Raw genomic sequence first — 27,178 nt, 5'->3', positions numbered from 1 at the left:
TTAAATTAAGGCGTATAGGTACAGTTTTCAATTTGTTAGACGGCATGACGTAAAACAGCTAATCAAAGAATTCAACTTTATTTATAACTTATACAGGACAATGCTGTTGATTAAAAAATACTCTATTCCAGACCCTTTTCTTTTCCAAAAAAATAATATTACTAATAATTGATAAGTTCCAGATCGATGGGTTCAAACAAAGATTTTGAAAGCAGAGAAAACTGTGCATCTTATAATCAGCATGATTTTATCAGATGACAATACCAAAACTATAACATGTATAATAAGGCTTACGCATAGTTATATACTTTAATTCAGTCAGAGGCGGATTGAGGGGGGGGGGGGGGAACCCGGGCACCCCCTTTTTGGGAAAAAATTTGGTTGCTTACATAGGGAATCACTGAAGCGTGACTGGTGCAGGCCCCCTGTTAGGTCAGTCAGTGGGCCCCACTTATGAAAATTTTTGGATCCGCCACTGTCAGTCACTGACCCGCAATATCACGGGTGTGTTCTAGTAGAATATATTTTGCGCTGAATGCACACTTTTGCTGTCAGACAGTTTGAATACACGACCATAACTTACATTTCCATTAGAACAGTCTATGCCTACTCTGGTCTAAATGACAGATTTGATCTTTATCCCTGTGAGGCTTCATTGAAGCGATAATCCTCAAACTAGTCAGTATTAAACTTTATATATTTTTATTGTAGAAAATACCATGAAGATTAGTAGAATTGTTAATCCCTCTTCTCTACTCGCTTAATACAATATACTCGAGAATTCTAGATATGTATATTTACAATGTATATCTTATTTCCTCAAAAAAATCCTAATTTTATACCTTCAATGTCAGAAATTAGAACATTTGTCCTCAAGATCAAATGACTTTGTATTGGAATTACATAAATATATATATAATAGCAAAGTATCTTTTTCAAAGTCACAGAATTTTTCAGAATCATGGTAAATAATATAGTACATGTAGAATGTATAAATTAAACTTCTGGTTAAAATTTAATGGTCTTCTTTTCAAATATAAATTATTGAGAATAATAATGGAGACATTAGATTGAGAAAGATATGATATAATTGGCATGTAAATTTTAATATGTTGTATTTACCTTTTCATGTCTTTATATAGAATGTCATAATATATTTATTGTATACATTCCTCAAAAGTCCTTAAAGAGTAGATATGAATGAAGATTGGATGTTTTACACATTCAGATTATTTTTGAGCTAATGGTGATAATAGAATTTTTATAGATTTTCAATCATGTACATGTTGAGTAAAAGTTCTCTAGTTTCTTATTCATTAAATATATGCAATAAAGATTTTTTAGATATTTATATCAAAAATGAAATGTGTTGTACAGAAAATATTGATCAGTTTCCAGTTGGTGTGCAATGTTTAACTTCAGATGTTACTTGAGGAATAAAACCATTGTTTACACTGCATTCCTGTTTGTTTCAGTAGCTAGCTATGAGAATATGAACTTTGAGTGATGGTTTATTGTGTCTAGACCTTTGGTATTGATGTAAATCTCCCATCACGTTTTATCATAAAGGTGAACAATATGGCATATAAATGGAGCTATTTTCAGGGCGTTAGACCATATTTAGATACTTTATTCAAATGCTATCAAATGTTTTTAAACTGATCCTTTGGGAAAGTTTTTATTTGGCACAGGATACTCTTTTGTCTTTTTCTCCAGGGATCGTTTAAGGGAACATCATTAATGATAAGTTAATTTTGTACAGACTCTTTTCAGGAGTATTCCGAGACCAGAGGGACACAATGAACAGCAGATTCAATGTATTACCCATGTTCTCTCTTTAAATTTCTGTTTTCTTATCTTTATGTTCAGTTGGTTTAGATATACATAAGATATGGTCCATGTTGCATTTAATGTACTTCCACTAGTCATACTATTGAGAACATCAACATTCAACATTATCAAAATAAAAATGGCAATACTCTGCTGATATTTGATCCAATCCTATGACAACCAGTTGTCTTAGTATATGTAGTCAGGTTGCTGAGTTTGTCCATTCTAAAAAGCTTATTGTCTTTATAGCGTTATTACTATGTAGGTGCTGGACTAGTGTGTGGCAAACATTTATGTTGAGAACATTAGTGCAGGTTCTGTTTACCCTTCTGGAGCATTTAAAATCATCCCTGATTTTTTGTGGGGTAAAAGTTTCTAGGTCATGTGTTTTCTGCCAAACCGACTTTAACTTTTGTTTTTATAAAGCATTAAATTGGATTGATTATTTTGAGTATTGACAGATAAACAGTATTACCATAGTTCTCAAATTTTTAAGAATTGATTTCTTAGGAGTATAAGACAGCACGCCTCTGGATGCAGGAGTTTTCGCTGCATTGAAGACCCATTGGTGGCCTTCGGCTGCTGTCCGCTCTTTGGTCAGGTTGTTGACTCTTTGACACATTCTCCATTTCATTGAAACTATATTTCTCATAATTTATTGATTTCCATTTTGTTTTTGCAGAGAGGAACAGAAAAATACCACCATGAGTCTGATTCAGAAAAGAACAAGAACAAATGGGGAGTGGCATATTATAAAGGCAATGACTACGCTGGACCACAAGATGATGATATAGTAATTACATCTTTTGGGTTACTTTAAGTTATAATGACACATGTACACACTTCAAATATCTAAGTAAGCTTTCAACTCCCCCAGAGTAAAATTTTATTGTTCCACTAGTCTACAACACTTAAAAACTTGAGCACAAAGGTTATATCTCCTACTTTTGAGCTATTTTGTGATTTCTAGAACTGGCATTTCAGTGTATCTATATCAGTGTTTTCATCTTTTCTTCTTCACATTTAAAAATATAAATAAGCAGAAAGAACTGCTGTCATGTTCAATTGTTCAGGAATTCATATTTATAAAGAAAAAATGTAAATCCCCAATGAACGGAATCAATAACCTGGACATACAATGTAGACCTTGACAAATGGACAGGTCATTGTAGTTGAATGTCCGGTAAAAATATGACCCCCTGCTGTTACTAGACACATACTTTGTAAGGAGTAGGGATCCAGTTATATCAATTGCCATATATTCAATTTCAGGTTCTTTTTTTTAAAAGACAACAGTTATGCTGACTTTTGTTATTTTTCAATTTGTCCAACATTCCTCACTCTTTATCTATTTTGTCATGTTTTGTCTAGACAGATATAAATTACAAAATATAAAAATAAAATTAAGTTACTTTTCTCCTAACTTTGGCTACTGGTTGGTTTATGCATGAAAATGACAGTCGGCAAAATTAAGGTAAATAATTTTAATTCTTTTGGTCAATATTGTATATAATTCATATACACCAAGATCTGTAATCGGAGATCTTTAAGTAAGTTGGATTATCATAATATATTTTTTGTTTCAAGAAACAGACGTTAATTTCTTGTACCAATGTCAAAAGATAGTGTTAGTGATTCCTTTCAATTAAAATTGCAAAAAACTTTATTTTCAGAATCCCAATGAATCGTTGGTGCAGGAGGTTTCCAGTACTGCTGTCCTGACCCCTCTTGATGATGACCTTGTTGGGGAGGAAGATGAGAGAGACAATTGGTCTGGACGGTTGGATTTCTTGATGTACCTCCTGGGATACTCTGTTGGACTGGGAAATGTTTGGAGGTTTCCATACTTGGCCTACAGTAATGGTGGGGGTAAGAATCTCTTGACTGAATTACAAGTGCTAGATTAGGGTTATTGATTTTGAAAATATTTTTATTATCCTGCCATAGCAAAGGCGGCATTAATGTAGTATATATTAAGGTCAAATATACTGGTACACATATGAAGTCAAATTGATTGTTTATTAGAAGAAACGGTCAAATGAACTGTAGTACACATAAAAGGTCAAAATTGACTGTTTTATTATTCAGTGGTACAAACAGTCAAAGAGACTGTATATCAGTATATGGTATACATATGAGATAAAAATAGACTGTTTTATCAGTAAGAGTGGTAAAAGCAAAAGATCAAATTAACTGTTTTTCTGTCAGTGGTACACTTAAAAGGTCAAATAAACTGTTTATCAGTCAATGTGGTACATGTACTTGTAAAAGGTCTGATTGACAAGTTTGATATCTTGGGGAAAATTGTTTTGGGTATATGATTTAAAACTTGGTCTTTTGAATTTGGAAAATTTTAAATATTTACCTGTCATTATAATTGAGCAGTAGTTGTATGAATTCTGTTTAAAAAAGCGATGCTACAGCTTAACACCCCTATTTCAATGTTTAAGTATGGTTGTTAGCGAAGTTACATTTAAATGGAACAAAAGACTATTTATATGACTTAGAATAATGGATTAATTCTCTTTTGTATGTATTGAATACAGGGGTCAACTTGTAAGGACAATTTTTGTTTGTTTTCTGATGTGGTCAAGAGTTATTCAGTTCAATAAGACCATGGGTCATATTTACACAACCAAGAACAAATATGGCATTAAATTTAGTGTGAAATTTGTTTGAAGTATTATTACTGCTTGATTCTTAGATTTTTAATTCCTTTTAATGTTGTTTGGTGCTTATAATTACATTAGATAGAGTATGGGAAAATATAAATGTCATTTTGTTTGTTCTCAACCAACTCAAAATTGAATAATAGTAATGTACGGTGCAGCTGCTACGGTTTAGTCTTAAGCTTCATTAAATATTTATTAGAATTATTAGAAAATGAACATTTTATTAAACAATTTTTAGTAAAATCATTGTCAAATATTTATAATATGTTTGATTTTTTCAAATAAGTTATTCTCATAGTCCTTTCATTAAGATTTGAGGATAGAGGAATTATAATAATTATAGTAATAATAAAATCAATAGGAAAAGTGCTCTTACAAATAAAAAAAGTACCAGTCCACATGAAACCTGTGTTTTCACAAGGATAGACTATTAAACCACAATTCTAATTGCATCAATTTTTGTAAATAGAGAATTATGACATTAGAGCTATTAGAAAGGAATGATTGATTGATTGGTATTTAATGCCCAGCACATCTGTGCTATTTCATGGTGGTCAGATTTTATTTGATGAGGAAGACGTAGTGCCCAGAGAACAACCAACTTTCTTCTGGAAAACTAACAATTCTAATCAATTTAGATTAAGAGTCCAGTGCACCTGCAAAATGGGGGTTTCGAACTAACAACCTCTGTCCTGGACCGCTTTGCCGCCGCAGTTCCCAAATGGCAATGAACTGAAGATACAACTGTATTGCTCTACAACATGCCCAATGGCAATGGACTATGTGAAAGAGCTGAATTTACTGAGAGCATGTATTGTAAAATCGTATACAAATATTAAAGTTTATATATATAGTATTATTTTTAGACTGATGCAATGTTTACATGACCTATATACTTTATATTTATGTATGTGTTAATTTGATGTCCGACCATCTTGGACATCTGACAAAATATGTCAGGTTAATTATGTGACACAGTAACTTAGATAAATAACCAGGTGTTGTTCTATAAGTCAGGTGATAATTGGGCCAGTTCCAACCCACATTGTGTTAATTTAAAGACAAATAAACATTGTCATTGTACTCTTAAAGACAATGTACATTGTCTGTTGGGTAAAAAGTATTCAGTATTGAATTGTCCTTTTAATATTTGATAAAGTAAGGAAACCCATTGGGAAAAAGTTAAGATAGTTTTAATGTACTCTATAAATGAAATATTATGCCTTGTGATCAGGGTCTGAAAAACTTCTGTGTACATTTTATACAGTTATGAAACTCTGACTCTGAATTTAACCAATTAAAATACTGGAGTTGGTGTTTTTGAGCACATATTTTTAACACAAGAGTACTGTCAGAGTAATGTTTTATTACAGAGGCCCAAAATTTAAATGCAAAATTCTAAATAAGCTTTATTCATTTATTTCAGTGCCTAACAATTTTTATAAATAAAAAAAAAGTCAAAATTTTAATTAGTGAAATATCTAAAATAGACTAAGCTTGTGTAAACAAAGTAAGATCCTGATTATATATTCAATATTTTACTGTGTTTAACTTTTAAAATAAGGTCAAGTGGCTGTAACCCACAAATATTGGTATAATATTTCCTGTTGACAGATAGTATAGAGAGACAACAAATGCCACTTACAATCATAAGGCAGAATTAGATGTTATTTACATCAAATCTTGAAGATTCACTTTGTACTGTTTACAAAGTCAAATCTGACCACACATTTGATTGATGGTATTTTCACTAGTTATTTGTCTTTTAATGTCTGTGTACATGTATTAACGAAAACATTAGATTTAAGATGAATGAGGCTTTCAGTCATGAGAACTCATGTTGATGTATATATCTTTTCATTCATCAGTATATGAATTATTAATTTAGAAAATAGAATTGAAATATTAACAATAACACGTAAGTTTTCATGCATTTTGTATATTTTGTTAATTTTATTAGGTTTTCCAGAAGACTTAAGAGTAAAATTTAATAAACTGATTGTAGGCTATAGTTTTGTGATTTTAAAAAATGGAAAAATTGAATAATGTGCATTCATATACAGATATTATTGTGTTGTTATATAAAGGAAAAATTAATAAGTTGTACAGATTTTACCAATAAAACAATCTTATTACATAATTATTTGCGTTCTTTCCAATATAACACCTAGAATTACATCATATTTATAATTTGAAGGGTGACCTTAACATACTGACGTCGCAATTGTATAGGTATATGCCCAAAATAAAATTAATATGAAGACATTAATTGAAGCATTGACGTCATGAATCGGTAAATCAGTACCAGGTACAAACTCAGTCTGTATACATATTGTATAGTATTAACACTCAAAGTTTTATTGTTTATAATGAATGAATAAAGTTACTACGTTTTATGGTCAAATAATGTTTACAAACATTGCAAGAAGAACCAAAGGGGACCTATAGTTGCTTACTTCCAAGAAATTTAGTCACTGGTGGATAGTTGTATCACTGGCAATCATTCCTTATTCATAATTAGACCACACTAAAAATATTTTGGTTTGCTTAAACCCTACCCAAAGGTAGAGACAGTGGGTGGGTGGGTAGGTAGGCATTTTCTTTTCTTTCTTTTTCAAAGAGAATTTAAAGTGTCAGATTGTTTTTAGTCTACATGCCTATCCGATTAAAAAAAACCTTTTTCACATCAGGACAATAAAGGATTATGAGTAGGCAGCTATTTTCTGGGTAGGTATTTTTTTCATGGCCTAACCTGCCTGACCAAAATTGTCAAATGAAAATTTTTCTTCACTTGGCATCCCACATCTGTCATTCACTGTAAACTTTCTCCTCTGAAACTACCAGGCCAATTAGCCACATTCATTGATGGTTATCTAGTTATAATAAAAAATCATCAAATTATACTGCCTGCCACCCAACATGGCCCACATGGCTAAAATTAGAACTTAGGGTTAAGTTTTGTCTATTATCTTGAAAGCCGTTGTAGATGAGAGAAAAATTGACAATGCAATTATTTTAAAATTGTTGAGACCTTTAGTTCATTTTGCAAAAATCAAATTTTCAGATAACTTCATATTGGAGTTATTGCCCTTAAATACAAACTTTTACCATTTTTGCTGTCATTTTTGGCAATGAGTACAATAGATAGAGTGAAACTTAGATACTTTCAAAACATTTACAATGAACAGTAAGACAAGATCTACAAAATAGACAGATGACAATGTATAGGAGTTATTGCCCTTTAATGAGAGAAAATAAACAGACAAAAAGTTATCAGCATTACAAGATTAACAAATAACAGATTTTAGTAGTGAAATATTTTAGAGACCTAAGTTATAAAGATAAATAGTTGTCATTCATTTGAATGTTTGAGCACAGGGTATATGTTTCTTTTTATGTTTCATTAAAAAGAATAAATAAGAGGATTTTCTTGGTCGTGACACTTTTTTTTATAAAATTCTATTTGGCAGTACATCGTAGTACAACATGTACAATGATCTGGGAAGTTAACACGATGGTAAACATTTATAAAATATGTTACTAATGTAACAGGTGATGATGATGTATGGGGTTAATGTAGACAATACATGATGTACATGTAAAAACATCTGTGTGTACACATTTTACATGTTAGAAATGTCACGTCCTTTTCAAACATTTGAAAAATTTAGATTTAAAAAAAAAAGAATTAGAATTGATCGCGGTAGTTTTACAAACCAAATTTTGTTTCAAGGTGAAGTCATACAAAGTTTTGTTCAATTTCTAATCTTCAGGAAAGGTTTGAGAACGTGCCAATTTTCCAATAATTCATAATTATAAACTAAGCAAAATTCAATGAGGTACAGAGACCTGTTATGTTTTCATGTAAAACAGATTGAGCAATATTTTCCTCCTCTCTCCCCCCCCCCCCAAAAAAAAAAACCCAATCCAAACAAACAAACAAAAAAACAAACAAGAAAAGAAAATCAAAGAAAGGAATAATCTAATAATCCTTAAAATTTGTTATCATGACCTCCTTGCTTTCTTGCTATTTTAAACTTCTGTTAAAATGTCTTGTCAAAAAAGAAAACCCCTAAAAAATCCTAATATTAGTACATCCTGGAGCAGGATACTTGTTTACCTCTTAAAATGTTTATAAACATAATTTTTTGTAAAACGTAGTAAATAGATATGGTAATGTTGATTTAAACCGCAAATAATATCAATGGATTTAAACTTTTACGATGTTTTATCTCCAAAATCAATAGTAACTCTTGTTTACTATATTTTCATTCATAAAACTCAATGCCTTTGATATAACGCATAAGGTAAAACATTCTTTTGAAGAAAGGAGTGTACTTAGATACCAATAGCCTTTTATGTTCTACTTTGGCGGGCTTTTTTCTGCCCACTCAATTGAGAAATATTGTTTGGTCTACTTTAGGTAGATTTCAATTCAATAGACATAACCTATAAATTTTATTTTGGGTTTGTTTCTGATTAATCTTTACACTTTTCAAAAGTGAAATTGAAAAATTAATGTCCATTTAAATTAAGATTTAATCATTAATTATTTGGCATGGATATTTCTTGTAAAACGTTCAATAAGCTAACTGTTTATAAATAATATAAAAGACACATCACAAATGTATGCAGTATATAGAACCAAAGATAAAAATAGATTGATTTATGATTGCTGCACTGGTTCACATAAATGGTTGTATGGTTTTGGTTCTTTCCTAGATCAAACTTCCAGAATTAATGAGAAAAAAACTTATTAATATTTTAAACAGCAAAAAACTTTTGAATCCACAGACACAAAGCTCAATTTTACCCAAAAAATTGATGTAAGCCTGTATAGAGGATTTTTACAGGTTCAAAATGAATTAAACCTGCTTTGCCTGGGGGGTCTGTGATTTAGCATGAAGACAAAGATACTACTATAACTTGTTGTGTAAAGACTGAAGCTTTCAGCTCTATATATGTCTTGCAAAAATCCGAAACCCAGTGAGGTCTTTTTAATGTGTTTTTTTTACAATTTTATATGGTTTCAGTTCACATTCTATGCAAAGACATATTTGCATGATGTGCCTCGGCATTATAAAAGATTGGTTTCAGGTTCTTTAGAAGTATCTTGGTCAAATTTGTTGGCCTTTTCAAGCCTACTTTTATGAACATATCGAACAATACTTTTAAGTGGTAGGTTCATTCAACTCAAACTTGTTTTACTATGTTTACCCTACCTAAGGCTAGTTGTTGCTCTGGGCACTCTGTCTTACTTCACCAATAAAAAATATCCAATAGTGCAATAGTACTCAGTCTTTATTCTTGTCGAATCATATTTCATGTTTTGTTTTGATTTTTGATTTGAGTCTGAAGGAGGCAGTTATTGTTTTGTCCTTATACGGAATTAAATAGAGTTGTAATTAATGACAAATGACTATTGTTTCTGACACTAAATACCATAATGAATAAGTATTTATGTTTACATGGTTGAAAGCTATTTATATCATCATTTTACGATGTAGTTGTTAATATGGCAATATATCATAAATGGTATTGTTAATTTACTGAGACCTTGGCTTTAGTACAAAACTTTACTGTTAAAACTAATAAGTCACTGATCCACAAAATCTGATTATATTTAAACAAATCATGGCTAAAGAATTTACACTTGAATTTTTAACTCTTGTCATGTTTGAGCTGGGTCAGTTTTTCAATATAAACTAAATGAATACCATGCATGCTTTTGGTTTTGACACCTTCTGTCCAGTTAGTGATTTATGATAGGTTATTAAACTAATATGAGGCAGAATGCCAATATTTAAGGCCTGCACTGAATTAAAAATAAAATTTACTTGAAAAAAAAATGTTTAACTTTGATTTTGGGCTAGAATGCTTTAGTATTAACATATTATATGTAATTAAAAGGAAACTTTCATATTGTTCAGGGACACAGTTATCGTCCTTTGATTTTCTTTTTTTGGATAAAGGAAATTCACTACGAAATAAGAATAAAAATTACATCAGGTGTAAAATAAAATGTATTTTTATGCCTCTTTGTTGAATTACATTGTAGTGCACACTGAGCTGGAATAATCCGGTAACCTCTGGTCCTCAATGTTTGTAACAGATTTTGTTGTCTCGACTGTACTGGAATTAACTGGTATCCTTGTAAAGTTCAGACTATGTTTGAAGTCATATTAAAAGAATTTATAGCTATTAAAATGTTAAGGAAATTATTGAACCGATGCATGCACACATACTAAAATAAGTCCTCTGTGCATGTTTTTTTTTAACTTTTATGACAAATAAATATTGTATAATCCGACAACAAATATTTCATTGGTGAATGTCGAACAAATAGTTTTGCTACTTATTGATTTTCAGATTTTGGTGGCAAAGTTAACCTTTCACAGCTTTAGAAAATAAACAACACAGAATCATGGACCATATTGAAAATTAATGAAATGATTGAGCTATGTTTATAATGCCCGGCTGTACGGGAAGGGGCAGTATGTGTTACCCTTGTCTGTACTCCTCAAAATTAAGTTCCTGTTCTATAATTTTAATTTTCCTCAAATGTTAGTTTAAAACCACAAAATATAGATAGAAGATCAGAATTAGGTTGCACAACTTTTACCATTCTCGAGTTATGTCCCTTTATAACTTTATATGCAAGCAGGGGGCATCATCTATTGTTCACTCTTACTTTGTCTCAACTATGTCAATCAAATGTTATTAAACTAAAACAAATGTTTTGAAGCTTGATACCTCCTCACGCAGATCAGGTTTGAATTTTGGGTGGTGTAACTTTCATCATCTTGAGTTATGTCCCTTTATTGACTTTTGCATATTTAAAAGCAAGGGCATCTGCACGGCATGGGCACATTCTTTTTTAATTTTTCGCTATCTTCATATTTCCCAACCGATTGTGAAAAAATTGTTCTCTTTAGCGAAATTATTGTTCTCAAACAAACAATTGGTTGAAATTGGCATAAAATTTTCTTGGTTTCTTCTTACTTTCCTTGGGACGTCAAAATAAAGGTGTTTGCATGCGTGTTGATGTCACATTCAAAGAACACAACTTTCTAAAAAAAATTGAAAGGAAGGATAATGATTATTAGAGTTACAGAACACAAATAACAAAGTTTATAAAGGAATGTCTGCAGACTTTGCAAAATATAAAAAAATTAATATCATCGAAATTGCAAGTTTTCCTCAATCCATGGAAATTGGTACCCACGAAAAATAAATGAATCCATAGTAGTTGTTAATTTCTACGTCACTGTTACTGGTGGAATCATTGACAATTATACCACATATATATTCATTTTTAGAAACACAATAAAGACTCGCTCAGCACATAAAAGATTTATACCATAAAATTTAATTTCTTTTAACATTAAATCCAAATAAATATACATAGAATTACAATAAAACTCTGCACATAGGACATTTAAACCAAAATCTAAAAGGATTTTTTTGCAGACAAAATATTAATGTTTAATGTACATTATTCAGTTACATTACAGTCTTTATTGTATTATTTTTGATGTTTTTGTTGTAAAAGTATTGATATTGTCACAACAGTTACATTATAAACTTAATGGTTTATTTACAAGTACATTTTGTTCCTTGAAGTTTTGGAAAATTAAGTTCGTACAACAGGAGTTAACTTGTAAAGTTGATATGAAAAATTTGTCAAAATTGAATATACATATTTAGTTAATTTATTGTGCCCAACATGTTTGTCAACCCAATTTATTTCATTAACATCGGAGTACTTTTTATTCTAATCATGGAAGTATTATATTGACTGTTTTATAAACAATATAATACTTCCATGTTCTAATGCATTCAAGACAATTCCCAATACAAAACAGAATGTGTCTTTGCTTCTTAATTGACTCAGTTATGTACCATGTAAATATCTTATTAGTACTAAGGCCACGTTAAAAAATAACGTTGCATTTGATGTTATTTCATATGATTGTTATTTCATTGGATACAAACATGAGACTTTCAGAAACATCTGATGCAAGTGTGGTCATGTTAAATTACTTATTTTCTGAATAACATTTTGTATATAAGTGATAAATTTATTCAGGTTCTGTAGACCTCTGTCCGGGGATCTCAAAAGGCTGTTGAAAATAGAAAGTAGAACTATATTGTTGTTTGGTATTAGTTGATAGTAGTTTAATGTTGGTTGCTCAGTATTGGTTGTTTGATATTATTTAATCAAGGTGGTTATTTGGTATAAGTTGAATGTTGGTTGTTTTATTATAAGCTGAATGTCGGTTGTTTGGTATAAGTTGAATGTTGGTTGTTTGGTATAAGTTGAATGGTTGAATGTTGGTTGTTTGGTATAAGTTGAATGTTGGTTGTTTGGTATATAAGTTGAATGTTGGTGGTTTGGTATATAAGTTAAATGTTGGTTGTTTGGTATAAGTTGAATGTTGATTGTTTGGTATAAGGTTGAATGTTGGTTGTTTGGTATAAGGTTGAATGTTGGTTGTTTGGTATAAGTTGAATGTTGATTGTTTGGTATAAGGTTGAATGTTGGTTGTTTTATTATAAGTTGAATGTTGGTTGCTTGGTATAAGGATGAATGTTGGTTGTTTGGTATAAGTTGAATGTTGGTTGTTTGGTATAAGGATGAATGTTGGTTGTTTGGTATAAGTTGAATGTTGGTTGTTTGGTATAAGGTTGAATGTTGGTTGTTTTATTATAAGTTGAATGTTGGTTGTTTGGTATAAGTTGAATGTTGGTTGTTAGGTATAAGTTGAATGTCGGTTGTTTGGTATAAGTTGAATGTTGGTTGTTTGGTATAAGTTGAATGGTTGAATGTTAGTTGTTTGGTATAAGGTTGAATGTTGGTTGTTAGGTATAAGTTGAATGTTGGTTTTTTGGTATAAGGTTGACTGTTGGTTGTTTGGTATACGTTGAATGTTGGTTGTTTGGTATAAGTTGAATGTTAGTTGTTTGGTATACGTTGAATGTTGGTTGTTTGTTATAAGTTGAATGGTTGAATGTTAGTTGTTTGGTATAAGATTGAATGTTGGTCGTTTGGTATAAGTTGAATGTTGGTCGTTTGGTATACGTTGAATGTTGGTTGTTAGGTATAAGTTAAATGTTGGTTGTTTGATAGTAGTTGAGATTTGTGAATAAATGTCAATGGTTGTGTGGTCCTGGTTGAATGTTTGTTGCTTGGTATTGTTGAATGTTTGGTGATTTGTGTTTGTTGAATGTTTGTTGATTGTAAAAAAAAATGTTAAGTTGATAAATAGTTGTTTGATGAGAGTTGATGAGTGGTTATTTTGTATTGGTTGTTTGATGAGAGTTGATGAGTGGTTATTTTGTATTGGTTGTTTAGAACAGGTTGATTAGAAACTAATCAGGTTTTGTACTTTTCAATCATGACTTTTCTACATACACACATTTAGATTTTTTGGGTGCCTCATATTCTCTGGGTACAAATGACTTCAATATATTGTGATGGGAAGTTTGTATTCATCTGATAAGTACATTCATACTCTGCTATTATTCCTGATAGGTTGTAATTAGATAATTACCTTGACTTTGCCTAATTATGAGATGAAAGACAGCAGTGCAGTCTAGTGATTGTTATCAAATTATTATATTACATAATAGAAACGACCTTCAGGGTGTCAAAAAATGTGGAATGGAAGTTTTATGTCAATGCATTTAAAATCATAAGGAACAAGGGATTGTATTCCAACAAAAACATAGGAGAGATTTTGTCTGTCAAAAAATATAAAATTCATTTCATAACATGCAGTCACTTGATACCCAATAAATATTATACAAAATGAAAATCTAATGTAATTTATACTTAAACGCTATGCACTAATTTAACTCCAAAAAGTTAAGGAAGGAAATGTGAATTAAAATTATAAAGAGCTTTTTATTTAAATATTTCTAATATTGTCATTTGTTGGTCTTTGCTGAACATATAATCAATTGATAGTTGTTTGGGTAATGTCCAGTTGCAAATATTTCATGTGTTTATAAGAAGGATATTTATTATAGTAATGTCCAGTGGCAAATATATCATGCATTTATCACAGGGATATTTATTAGAGTAATGTCCAGTTGCAAATATATCATGTGTTTATCACAGGGATATTTATTAGAGTAATGCCCAGTTGCAAATATATCATGTGTTTATCAGAGGGATATTAATTAGAGGAATGTCCAGTGGCAAATATATCATGTGTTTATCAGAGGGATATTAATTAGAGTAATGTCCAGTGGCAAATATATCATGTGTTTATCAGAGGGATATTTATGAGAGTAATGTCCAGTGGCAAATATATCATGTGTTTATCAGAGGGATATTTATTAGAGTAATGTCCAGTGGCAAATATATCATGCGTTTATCAGAGGGATATTTATTAGTAATGTCCAGTGGCAAATATATCATGTGTTTATCAGAGGGATATCTATTAGAGTAATGTCCAGTGGCAAATATATCATGTGTTTATCAGAGGGATATTAATTAGAGTAATGTCCAGTGGCAAATATATCATGTGTTTATCAGAGGGATATTTATGAGAGTAATGTCCAGTGGCAAATATATCATGTGTTTATCAGAGGGATATTTATTAGAGTAATGTCCAGTGGCAAATATATCATGCGTTTATCAGAGGGATATTTATTAGTAATGTCCAGTGGCAAATATATCATGTGTTTATCAGAGGGATATCTATTAGAGTAATGTCCAGTGGCAAATATATCATGTGTTTATCAGAGGGATATCTATTAGAGTAATGTCCAGTGGCAAATATATCATGTGTTTATCAGAGGGATATTTATTAGAGTTGTATGTTATTTGTGTCTTCTTGAAACTTGTTTCTCTCAGATTTACATAATAAAAGGGGATGTAATTGTTCTAAATCCCCTTTGCTGTTTTGTGGCAGAAAACATGATAATTTTCACATATTGCCTTATAAGTTGATAAACTCACTGTAAAACAATGTGGTAGGGTAAAGGACATTTTTCCTGTATTTTTTTCTGTCTAGTGAAAACATTTATTGTCCTAGAACAAAGATAATTGTTTTTCTAGCAACACAAGATCAATGGACAAAAATGCAAAAATAATTTCTCTTGACAGTATGAGTCAATAGGCACAATATACATATATAGAAAAGTAAGATGTAGTCAAATTGAAATGTACTTTATGAAGAGGTTTATTTTGTTGTAGTAATTATCATCTCAGTCTGCAGGGTGTCAAGGCTGAGGAGAAAGAATGAAGTCTTTGTTATTAATTACATTTAAGAACAACTATGAGGCAGTCATTTTGTTGGCAATTTTTTTATATCTTCAAATTTTTTTAGTCTAAAAAAATTTGCCCTTTTTTTTTGTGGATCACTGACAATATAAGATCACAAATGAACACCATGGAAATTGCATTCAACCGTATAGCCATAGGCAACATGGTCATTATGTGTTAACCTTGTCAGTCTTATGTCCTTTTGTCCTTCTCATTGTTATTTCCACAACCTAAATTATGTTTGCCTCATGCAAGTTTTATGAAACTCATACACAATGCAAATAGCAACAACACACAGAGGTAAAATTTGAGCAGTGAATTGCTTACCGTTCTAGAGTTACATCCCTTTATAACTTGTAAGATAGCAATTTTGTTTTCTTCCCTATTTCAGTTCAGTTTGCATCATGCAAATTTTATGAAACTCATAATGCTAAGAACCAAAACTACCAGAGTTTAGACAGCGATTCACTTTGCACTCTAGAGTAAGGCTCCTTTTCAACTTGGAAAATTGGAAAGTTTGAGATGGGGCATTTATGTCTTCAGCTGAAAGAGTTAAAATGATTTTCAATCCTTATCTGCATTTTCTGTATTATAAAATAACAAACAAGAACTTGTATGATTTTAGGTGCATTTGTATTTCCTTTCATTCTGATGTTGTTTTTACTGGGTATACCGCTGATGTTCCTGGAGTTGGCTTTTGGACAGTTTGCTGCCTTGGGACCTGCCGCCATCTTTGACAGATTTTGTCCTTTGTTTACTGGTAAGTAACTTAAAATACTGTTGTTAAATGGTTAATAATTAGGGTCCCGCCAAAGGCGGTCCCCTATAGTGATCAGTCTGTCCGTCCGTCCGTCTGTCCGTCCGTCCGTGCGTCTGTCCGTCCGTAACACTTTGTGTCCGCTCCATATCTAGAGAACCATTATGATTTCATACTTTATACTTTACATGTTTATTAACCACCACCAGAGGGCGTGTCATGATGTATGTACAACTTCCTAGGTCAAAGGTCAAGGTCAAAAAACTTTGGTTTCAGTTGACAACCCTGTGTCCTGTGGTGAAGATCGTGTCCGCTCTATATCTTGAGAACCGTTATGATTTCAAAGTTTATACTTGACATGTATATGAACCAACACCAGAGGGTGTGTCATAATTTATGAACGACTGCCTAGGGCATAGTTCAAGGTCAAAAACTTTGGTTTCAGTTGACAACCCCATGTCCTATGGTAAAGATTGTGTCCGCTCTATATCTTGAGAACCGTTATCATTTCAAAGTTTATACTTGACATGTATATAAACCAACACCAAAGGGTGTGTCATAATTTATGTGCAACTTCCTAGGTCAAAGGTCAAGGTAAAAAACTTTGGTTTCAGTTGACAACCCCATGTCCTATGGTAAAGATCGTGTCTGCTCTATATCTTGAGAACCTTTATCATTTCAAAGTTTATACTTGACATGTTTATAAACCAACACCAAAGGGTGTGTCATAATTTATTTACAACTTCATAGGTCAAAGGTCAAGGTCAAAAACTTTGATTTCAGTTGACAAACCCATGTCCTATGGTAAAGATACAATTTTTTAATGCACATTATTCACAGCGGGGCCCACAGAGATGGCTCCCATCTCAATGATATCTAGTTACCCTTATAATTCAAATGTTGACGACGAGCAAAGTTTTAAGATCACGAACATGGAAGAAACTTTTCAGTAAACAAAAATACTTCAAACAACTTAGTAAATTTGTTGGATAGTTGTCTCGTTGGCAATTGTACCACATCTTATTTTCATATAATGATTTTTTTTTACTGAATATGAAGGAAATGACTGAACCTTTTTTTACACACCTCTTTACACATCTTATTTTGAATGAGTTTCATAGAGGCTAAAACTTGCTTTGAAATTCCATATAAATTTTAATTATCAGGTACTTGCACAAGACAGTAATAACGTATGACTTTTTTTTCAGGACTGGGCTATGGTATGATAGCTATATCTTGAATGGTAGCCTTGTATTAATGTATGACTTTTTTTTTCAGGACTGGGCTATGGTATGATAGCTATATCTTGAATGGTAGCCTTGTATTAATGTATGACTTTGTTTTTCAGGACTGGGCTACGGTATGGTATGATAGCTATATCAGGAATGGTAGCCTTGTATTAATGTATGACTTTGTTTTTCAGGACTGGGCTATGGTATGATAGCTATATCTGGAATGGTTGCCTTGTATTACACAGTAATTATAGGCTGGTGTATACTCTATCTGTTTATATCCTTTACGGCTGTGTTGCCATGGGAAGATTGTCATCCAGACTGGGCTACACAGTGTAAGTATCCTCAATTCTTGGTATTAAACATGTAAAAAGATATGAATATTAAGCAAACTTGAAAGTTATTGTAATACATCTTTGATTGGATGATGACTGCTGTCAATTCCAACATTGATAGTCAATCGAACACAATGCATATCTAGATCTGTTATTTTGAAACATCTTATGCAGAATTATGGCCTTTAGACTTAAAAATTCACTCAAATAATCAGTTGCGTCATACTTGAAGATATTTGCTTGATGTATGTTATATAGTTCACACCATAAAAAGTTATAGATCAAGTTAGCATTTTTCCCAGTGCAATGAAGATTTAACCATTAGGGGACTATGCATTTCCATGCAATACTCTCAGAATGCTTGTTATTTGTTATTTCAGATTGTTACTCGTACAGTGCTGCAGATGCTTGTTCAGCTGTGAATGGAAGTATTTACTTCAATCAGACTTGTTATAATGCTACCTCAGCTATTGAAGGAGGAATTCATCACCTTTTAAATACAACCCATGCAGAAAGACATGCTCCTGCTCAAGATTATTTTGAGTATGTTAACAAATCAATTGTAAGCTTGTGAAATGTTGCTATGTAGTATATGATAAGTTATAATTGTGACAGGTAAGAATATCGTGATGATGAGGATTTACAAGAGTTGTAATACAGATTCACCTGAGATTTGTCAATATCATGAGTAAAAGTCTTAACTAAAAAAATCATAAGCAGTGCTCCTGAGGCTTAAATTAAAATATTGTTTGTTTGCAGTTTACCGACCGACCCTTGAAAATCCTCCCGACTGTGAAAATTTTATTGCTTTATATTTGAAGAAATTTTTTTTAATACTTCTATTGACGCGATCCGGAACTTTGGGTCCTTTCCGGAAATGATTTAAAGTCTGGGTCAATTACGCATTTCAAGTTCGGTTTTTCTTAGCTTCCCGTCAAGCGTTCATGTGACCATTTAATGATAAAGCACATGGAAATTGTTTACAGGTATCCATGAAGTCACGGAGGAGTACTTTACGCTGTCGTCTCGTGTCAATTTTAAGACAAATTATGACAAATAACAAACAAAAAAGTTTATTAGTTAACTGTTTATACAGATTCGGGCACATGTAATGATGTGTGATGATATCATTGACGATGATGCAGCGGATATTCATAACTGACACGATAACCATTCTGTCTCAAACAAATCGGGTACAGAATCTGTGGAGCCTGACTTTATGGAACCAATTTCAGTGGTTAAATAATTCGACAGCAGCTTGTAGTATGGCATATTTTCTACAAATCGTTGTGAAGACGACAAAGATGAAACCACTCCTCCGTGACTTAAATCTTCATGGATATCTGTAAACACGCCTGTACGGAGGAAGGGCTCATTTGAAATGTTAATGGATATAGATCATGCCAAATCAATAAGAAGCAACCCTAACTACACAAAGATGTAGAGAAAATGAATGGTTAGCTTGAAAAATAAATATACTCTCTCTATATTAAATCTATCTTCGATTGCAATGAGTGTGCTGCTTTAGGATAAGGGGGCTGCCCCACTCATTGCAATTATTCTCTTTCTTACAATATTAAATATACCCAAACTGTGTGGCCTGTGTGAATTCAATTAAAACATGTCCTTAGGAGCTATGCTGCCAATTTTTTTTATGCATTAAAAACAGTTCAGTACAGACCATTTACTTTTAATGGGGTGCTATGGATTTCACCCCAAACTTTAAGGCGTATTTGTTAGTGCAAAACCAGTTTTAGTTTGTTAAACTTTCCATTTGTTAATGAGAACCAGTTTGAAACTAGTTTCGAACCTAAAGTGGTTTGCCGTTTGTTATTCTCAAACCCAAACTGGTTCCAGAAACTATTCAAACCATGTCCAAGAGTGGTTTGTGGTTTCGGTTTAGGGTTTACAACGGAAATGTTGATGCAGTGTAGTGGTCGCGAAAAACTTTATGCAGATTCTATGGTCAAATTGATTTTTTTAGTTAATTTTCAATACTAATGTACTAGTATTACCTTTTTGGTGTTTTTTTAACTTCACATAGTTTTATATAGATAATTAATGTTAATTCTGAACACTATATATATTTGTTTGGTCATTTATTTGTTGCTGTTATTAAAGCAATTGCTTTTATGCCGTCGCGTATGGCCATCTTTGTGACCCAGATCAGAGACTCCGCCCAGATCAAGCCATAGTATTTTGTTAAACAGGCTCCTGGTCATTCATTCTTTAACACCTATGTATGTTTTCTAATGCAATACATAGCTTGAAACTTTAAAAAAAGTTAGTGGATTTAAGAAGTTTCAGAATATGTTCTTGTAGATGTATTTTTGTATTTAAAGGGTCAACCGTTTGACTATCAAATAACATAGAAGTCCGAGTGAAAAAAAAAGTACATTTTTATAAATGCGATTCCGTTTTCCGCCGTTCGTACGATGTTTCAACAAAATATGGATTCATTTCAGTTGTTGATTTAGTATTGAAAATTTAACTGAATTATCTCCTAATAAATACGGTTTTTATGTTTAATTTGTGTTTCTTTAAGAGGTCAGGTGCTCTTGTTCATTCATAAAATTATCGTTCATTCATACATTTATCGTAAAATCAAAATCACTACACAGGTTAATGCGTAGTGTCAAATTATTACCTGTAATCTAAAAATAGACAAACTTTATTTGCGCAAATAATTTAGCGGAACGAAACCCTTGTTGAAAACACATAACAATAAGTTCGTTTTCCTTTTCTGTCAAAACTCCGTAATATTTATCGATCACCTTACTAATGGACCCGTCCAAACGTAGTAGATGCCAAGTCCGTCCAGATGAGGGCCCTCATGGGGTTTTTGATTATGTGATTACTTGGCCGTTTTTTTAATGATTATTTGATTATTAAGCCAAATATTTCATGATTATTTGATTACCTAGGACTGTATTTTTAGTTTATGATTATTTGATTACTAAAGATAAGCAAATATTTAATGATTATGTGATTATATTGGCAAAAAAATGGTGATTATGTGATTACTAGGACCCCCCCATGAGGGGCTTCCCAGATGAAGAGATATTTACAATTTGGAATTTTCTAGTTTATAAATACATAGATTGAAAAAAGTACGTCTTTTTAAATATCATGATCAAAACTGGGTTTGCATAACAAATGTCAGATGAAACCATTATCCTCGTCTTTTCAGTGAACAAGTCTACTACGTTTGTTGACACTCGACGGTCCACCGTGTTAGCAATTTTATTTCACATGTTTTCGAAATATTGAAGATCATTTTTCGCAATGTTTCCTGAAAATTGATAAATATCAAAGCAACGTAGAGCTGTTTGTTCTTGTTCGTATAATAAAATTGAGAATGGAAATGGGGAATTTGTCAAAGAGACAACAACCCGACCATAGAAAAACATACAACAGCAGAATTAAGGTCACCAACAGGTCTTCAATGCAGCGAAAAATTCCAGCACCCGGAGTCGTCCTTCAGCTGGCCCCTATACAATATATATACTAGTTCAGTGATAACGATTTAATGTCATGTTTGTCTGTGATGACCCCCGTTTTCGGGATTGCATGAGAATTGTAGTTATCTCGTACCCACATGCACTTGTTTCTATTCATAGGAAGGTCGACTATCCATATAAAACTATTTATATGGATAATCGACCTTCCTATGGATAGAAACAAGTGCCTGTGCTCGTACCGCATCAGAAGGACACATATCAACTGAGCAATAATGTTTGGAACTTAGTTTTAAAAATGATGACAAAGTAACATTATGAAAATATTTTTATTAAGCTGAAATATACATTTATTCTTTACATGTTTATGTCTTGTAAGATATTTTATTTCTTTCCCGTTTTTTAACATTTGCGTCTGGAAAGTTGAAATGTTTTAACTTAATCATTTGTGTTAATGGTTAAATATAAATTAATAATGAAAATTGTTAAAATTAAATCAATAAAGGAAATTATTGCCAAGGAAGTTACAAACACTACCAGGGGATAATCCATGATGATTTCTTTTTGAGTTATATGTTTCAGCACATGTATATTTGACACCAACTTTAGCCTGGTAAACGTGTTGTCTCCTTGTGCTAAAGTCTTTTATTTATATAAAGTTAAAACCTTCTTACTTTTAACTAGACAACACTCATGTCAGATTTAATTCTTGTATATATGTGGATGAAAAATAAAAGTCCCCAAACATTAACATGGCAGCAATTGCTTTTACAGCCTTTAAGGCTTTGATTGCTATTTTTCTCAATCTGGCAATTGTCTTCTTGTATAAATTGGCAATTAGAAAACGTTTTAAATTGTAAATTGGAAAATACTGAGATGACTATTAATGTTTATGAGATAACAATCCGATAAATTTTTTTTTAAACATTACTAGAGTTCATAACTGTGAAATAAATTGAAATAGCCTATAAGAACAAGAGCTTATGAAATTGTTAGAATTGTTAAAATTTGTGATAAAGTCGTCATTTCTAGGTCAGTGGTTTTTGGTATATATGTTGTTGCATTGAGATAAGCACAACTCATTGTGAAATTTAAAAAAAAAATGGTTCCATTCTCGAATTTGGTATGAAACATTTGACAGGTACCATGTTGAACTTGATTGTGATTAGGTATGGTGAACCACCATTTATAATTCATTGATATTGGCAGTCTGCACATCTCTTTTTAACAGATATTATTAATCTTCCCAATAATTAATTAAGAGATTTTTTATTTTTATGTCTAAATTCTAAGCAAAAAATACACATCTTTCTCTCTGCAGTGTCAAGGATTATTTAACACAATTTTACATTGATGCTAATTTTCAACGCCCATTGACAAATATTTCATGCATGTTCAAGAAAACACGAGATTAAAAGTCGGGTATATAATGAGAGTCAAGAGATGCGATATTATTGCTCATGATCCAACTATCCAAATAGTAGATGTAAGCAATTATAGGCAACCTTAATGCCTTCAACAATGACAAAACTAAATACTGTAACGCCGTTTATAAAAGGCCATGAAATGTGAAACAATTAAAATAAAAAGCTAACGGCCTAACTATACAAAACAAAACAATTTACAAAAAATCAAATATTAGTTGAGACATAAACCAACGACAACCACTAAACAGGTTCATAAAGAATATGGCAGGGGTTGATATAACAACAAAGATGTGGTATGGTTGCTAATGAGACAACTCTTCAAAGAGACCAAATGACACAAAAAATAACAGCCATAGGTCACCATACAGCCCTCAACAATAAGCAAAGCTAATACCACATAGTCGGCTATAAAAGAACCAGAAATCAAAAATGTAAAACCATTCAAAGGAGAAAACTATAACAGCCGAATTAATGTGCAAAATAAAGTGAACGAAAAAACGACAACCACTGACTTACAGGCTCCTGGCTTGGGACAGGCACATACATACAGAATGTGGCGGGGTTAAACATGTTAGCGGGATAACAACAATCCCCTAACCTGGGTCAGTGGTATAACAGTGCAAAGCGCTCAGTCCTCCACAAAGCTGAAACAGTAGTGTAGCAGTACAATATAAGAACAACATGCGCAAATTATATTAACCCAAACGATCGGTACGAGACCAGAGGCAGATTTAGGGGGGCAGGGGCCCGTCCCCCCCTTTTTGGGAAAAAAAAATGGTTGCTTATATAGGGAATCATTGAAGTGTGACTGGAGCTGGTCCCCTCTTAGGTCAGTCAGTGGGTCCCCACTTATGAAAATTTCTGGATCCGCCACTGGAGACACACAAAAGAAACTGGACAACTAACATTAAGACAATAGACTCAAAGCATCGAACTAAGAGTATTTTCAATTACTGGAAGTTTGTTCAAAGCTAGCTGCAACTAGTACTAAAATAAATCTTGTTCCCCAAGACTGAAGTATCATCAATACACAAACAACTGTTTTATTAAAAAGAAATCTACAGAAACGTCCACTATACGTTGTAACCTTACATATAGATCCATATACAATGAAAGATTTTAAAAAGTGGTAGTCCATGTAGTCCAAAGGTTTTAACCATCGAAATTTTGCATTAAAAATAATAGTAAGGACCAGAAAATTTTCTTCTAGGACCACCAGAAAAAAATAATTTTGAAAACTTTCTGATATCTTTGCTTTATACCAAAAAATCCACTTCGATTACTTGAAAAAAAAAATGGATAGACTAAGATGTCCTTTTTGATCATTCCTTTTCACAGGCACTTGAGTTGTCTCAGGCTCTTGTCTCAGATTCCCCCCTATATACCTTAATATGTATTTCAGACAAACATTGAAGATTTCTCGTGCAGTTTAAGATTATTCTTAAATATTAAATACTAGTGGTGGTAGTTAAGCCTGGTTGGTTTAACGAAATTGAGTTAAAGGAAAGCACAATATTGTAACGAACAGAGCACACTTTTAAAGTCATTTCTACTGGACGTATCTTAATTTTCTAAACAATTAATTATCGTAAACCAGGAACATATGTATTAACTTATACTGTTCCCAGCGTAAACTTAATTCATGTCATCGAACATAACAAAAATTAGCTATATTTGACGGCAAATTGAACTTTTTTATTTTATTGATCTTCTGTAGAAAATTTCCAGAAGAGGTCCAGATTTTTTTTTTTTTTTTTTTGATTCTTCGCCAAAAGACATTCTGGAGATGTGCAGAACAAACATGCCCCAGTAGTTTTGACATCATGTTTTTTACCTATAAATAAAACTTTACATTTGTGGAAAAATATCTCAACCAAAACCAGTTTTGAAACCCAAACCTAAACCAATCAAAACCAGTTTTAAACCAAAACCTTAAACTAAAACCAGTTTTTCTGTAACAAATACGCCTTTAGATTTCTTTGGTTTTCATTAAAACCTGGCAAAAATATAACCTTATCACATATAATTAAATATTGTTAGAAATATGAAAACAGTCGAATGTCTTTAATAATACTTTTTTTTCAAGTTGCCTTTTTTTCAATTGAGGAAGATTCAATGGTTATTTTTTTTTTTTTATTAAAAATACACTCTTTAATACATTGTCTTATAAATCTTTAATATCTACATTTTTCTGATGAAAATACTCTACTCATGAAAACATTCTAGTCAAGAAGCATACATGTCTGAATATATTTCTTTAAAACAGTTCTAGTCATAATGACATTCCTTGTTTATAAGTGTTCCAGCATTTAATAATTATACCATATTTTATGTCATAAATTGGATAATGACACTATGTTAAAGTTTCAGTTTTGGTTAAAAAGTTTTTTATCTGAAAATGCCTGTTCAATTGATGTTGGTTTTCAGGATGTCCAGTGTTTGTTGTTTTAAAATGCTTTTTTTTTCTTCACAAGAAACTTGGTTTAGTGTAACTGCTTGTTTAAACTGTATTTTGGCTGATAAAATAAAATATTTTTCCTACCTACCGACCCTGCAGTCTGAAGGTACAGTCGGAAAACTGCAAACAAACATATTTTTAAGGTTGGCCTGAAAATCTTGTTCTTGGCAACTAAAAATCAAGTAGGTCCTTAAATTTGTTCTTGTAGTCTTGATGTTCAACTTAAAGTTTGTGCTGTTTAGTTCTTCTTTGCAGCTTTTTTGGTATTCAGTAAAACTGTTTATAGAGGAAAACAGTTCTTTCAATAATATTTTTATTGTCTTGCCTCTAAAATGTTGTGAAAAAGCTGTTCTTAGACATGATTTCATGCCCTCATCTTGGTTCATTGTTGTTTTGGTCCTTGTTGGTCTAAGTAGTCAAGCTACTGAATCACTAGCCAGTCAACACTGAGGTTGTGATTTAGAATCCCATAAGGAGCAGGTGCACTTTACTCCAATATGACAGTTTTCCTATCAAAAGTATGGTTCTCTTAATTCCAGCATTTGTACTATACCATCAAAATTACATGTTATGGTGAGACATACATCTGTATCAACAGTTTATTTAATACATTTAAAATGAGAAGGAGGTGTAAAAGTGCCAATGAGTCAACTCTCAATTCAAGTCACAATTTATGAAAGTAAACCATTATAGGTCAAATTATGGCCTTCAACACAGAGCCTTGGCTCACACCGACATGCAAGCTATAAAGGGCCTCGAAAGTTACTAGTGTAAACCATTTTAACGGGAAAACCGATGATCTAATCTATATAAAAAACAAAAAACACTTAAAAACCACATCAACTAACGACAACTACTGAACATCAGATTTCTGACTTAGGACAAGGAGCAAACAATTTCAGCGACCTTGAACTTTTTTATTGAACCAAACCTCCACCTTTGTCTGAATCACGTTGTGATTGGTTAAACGCCGTCACGTGGTGACCCCCTATGAGACCGTATGGGGTTAGTAAGTTTCATATGGGGTTCATGACGCGTTAATGGCGACGTCATCTATTAATGTTGTTGTGTTTCATTGTTTATTTTTCAACAAAACGCCGCAGAAAAAGTCCAGCCTCCGGCCTCATCCCCTATGGATTTTACTAACCCTCTATGGATCCGTATGGGGTCAGTAGCGAACCATATAACTTATAATATTAACACAAGGGGACATACACTGAATGAAGAAATTTGATCTATGATACAATGTAAGTACAAAATCAGTAAAATAAGAGATGAATAATAAAGTAACAGTATTATCATTGATTCTATGTGGTAAAGTGATAGCTTTGACAAACAATTATATAAGAAAAGTGATTATCACCCATTGAAATATATATGTAAATAGTACCTGGAATATATAATATATACATTCCCTTATAGATTTTGACAAGAAGTTGGATAGCTGTTCTTTTATTACGAAGATATTTTAGGTCTTTCCTAGTAAGAAAAAAAGGTCGTAGACAATGCAATCATATATATTACATGTGTCGTTACTAAACATTGTTATATTTCAGAGTTGAGATTTTGGGTTTGTCATCTGGTATTGAAGTAATTGGTAATGTACGTTGGAAAGTTATCTTGTGTTTGGCTGCTGCCTGGACACTAACTTTCTTAGCTTTAGGAAAAGGAGTAAAGTCCACTGGAAAGGTTTGTCATACACAATATTAGTTAAAACTGAAACAAAGATAAAAA

General features: G+C 32.0%; 1 protein-coding gene across 3 annotated transcripts in view; it reads left to right on the top strand.

Moving 5' to 3' along the window:
• Positions 1–27,178, top strand: part of LOC143082287 (sodium- and chloride-dependent glycine transporter 1-like) — a 52,131-nt gene that overhangs the window by 7,331 nt on the left and 17,622 nt on the right. For all 3 annotated transcript variants that reach the window (XM_076257908.1, XM_076257909.1, XM_076257907.1), the window contains exons 2-7: positions 2,513–2,623; positions 3,504–3,699; positions 16,403–16,537; positions 17,958–18,101; positions 18,482–18,644; positions 27,001–27,133. In XM_076257908.1, coding sequence (XP_076114023.1) covers positions 2,513–2,623; positions 3,504–3,699; positions 16,403–16,537; positions 17,958–18,101; positions 18,482–18,644; positions 27,001–27,133 — 882 coding nt within the window. The remainder of the gene's footprint in view (positions 1–2,512; positions 2,624–3,503; positions 3,700–16,402; positions 16,538–17,957; positions 18,102–18,481; positions 18,645–27,000; positions 27,134–27,178) is intronic.

This window comes from Mytilus galloprovincialis, chromosome 7 (assembly GCF_965363235.1).
Source record: "Mytilus galloprovincialis chromosome 7, xbMytGall1.hap1.1, whole genome shotgun sequence".
Lineage (NCBI taxonomy): Eukaryota > Metazoa > Mollusca > Bivalvia > Mytilida > Mytilidae > Mytilus > Mytilus galloprovincialis.
This window is presented reverse-complemented; position numbering and strand designations above follow the sequence as displayed.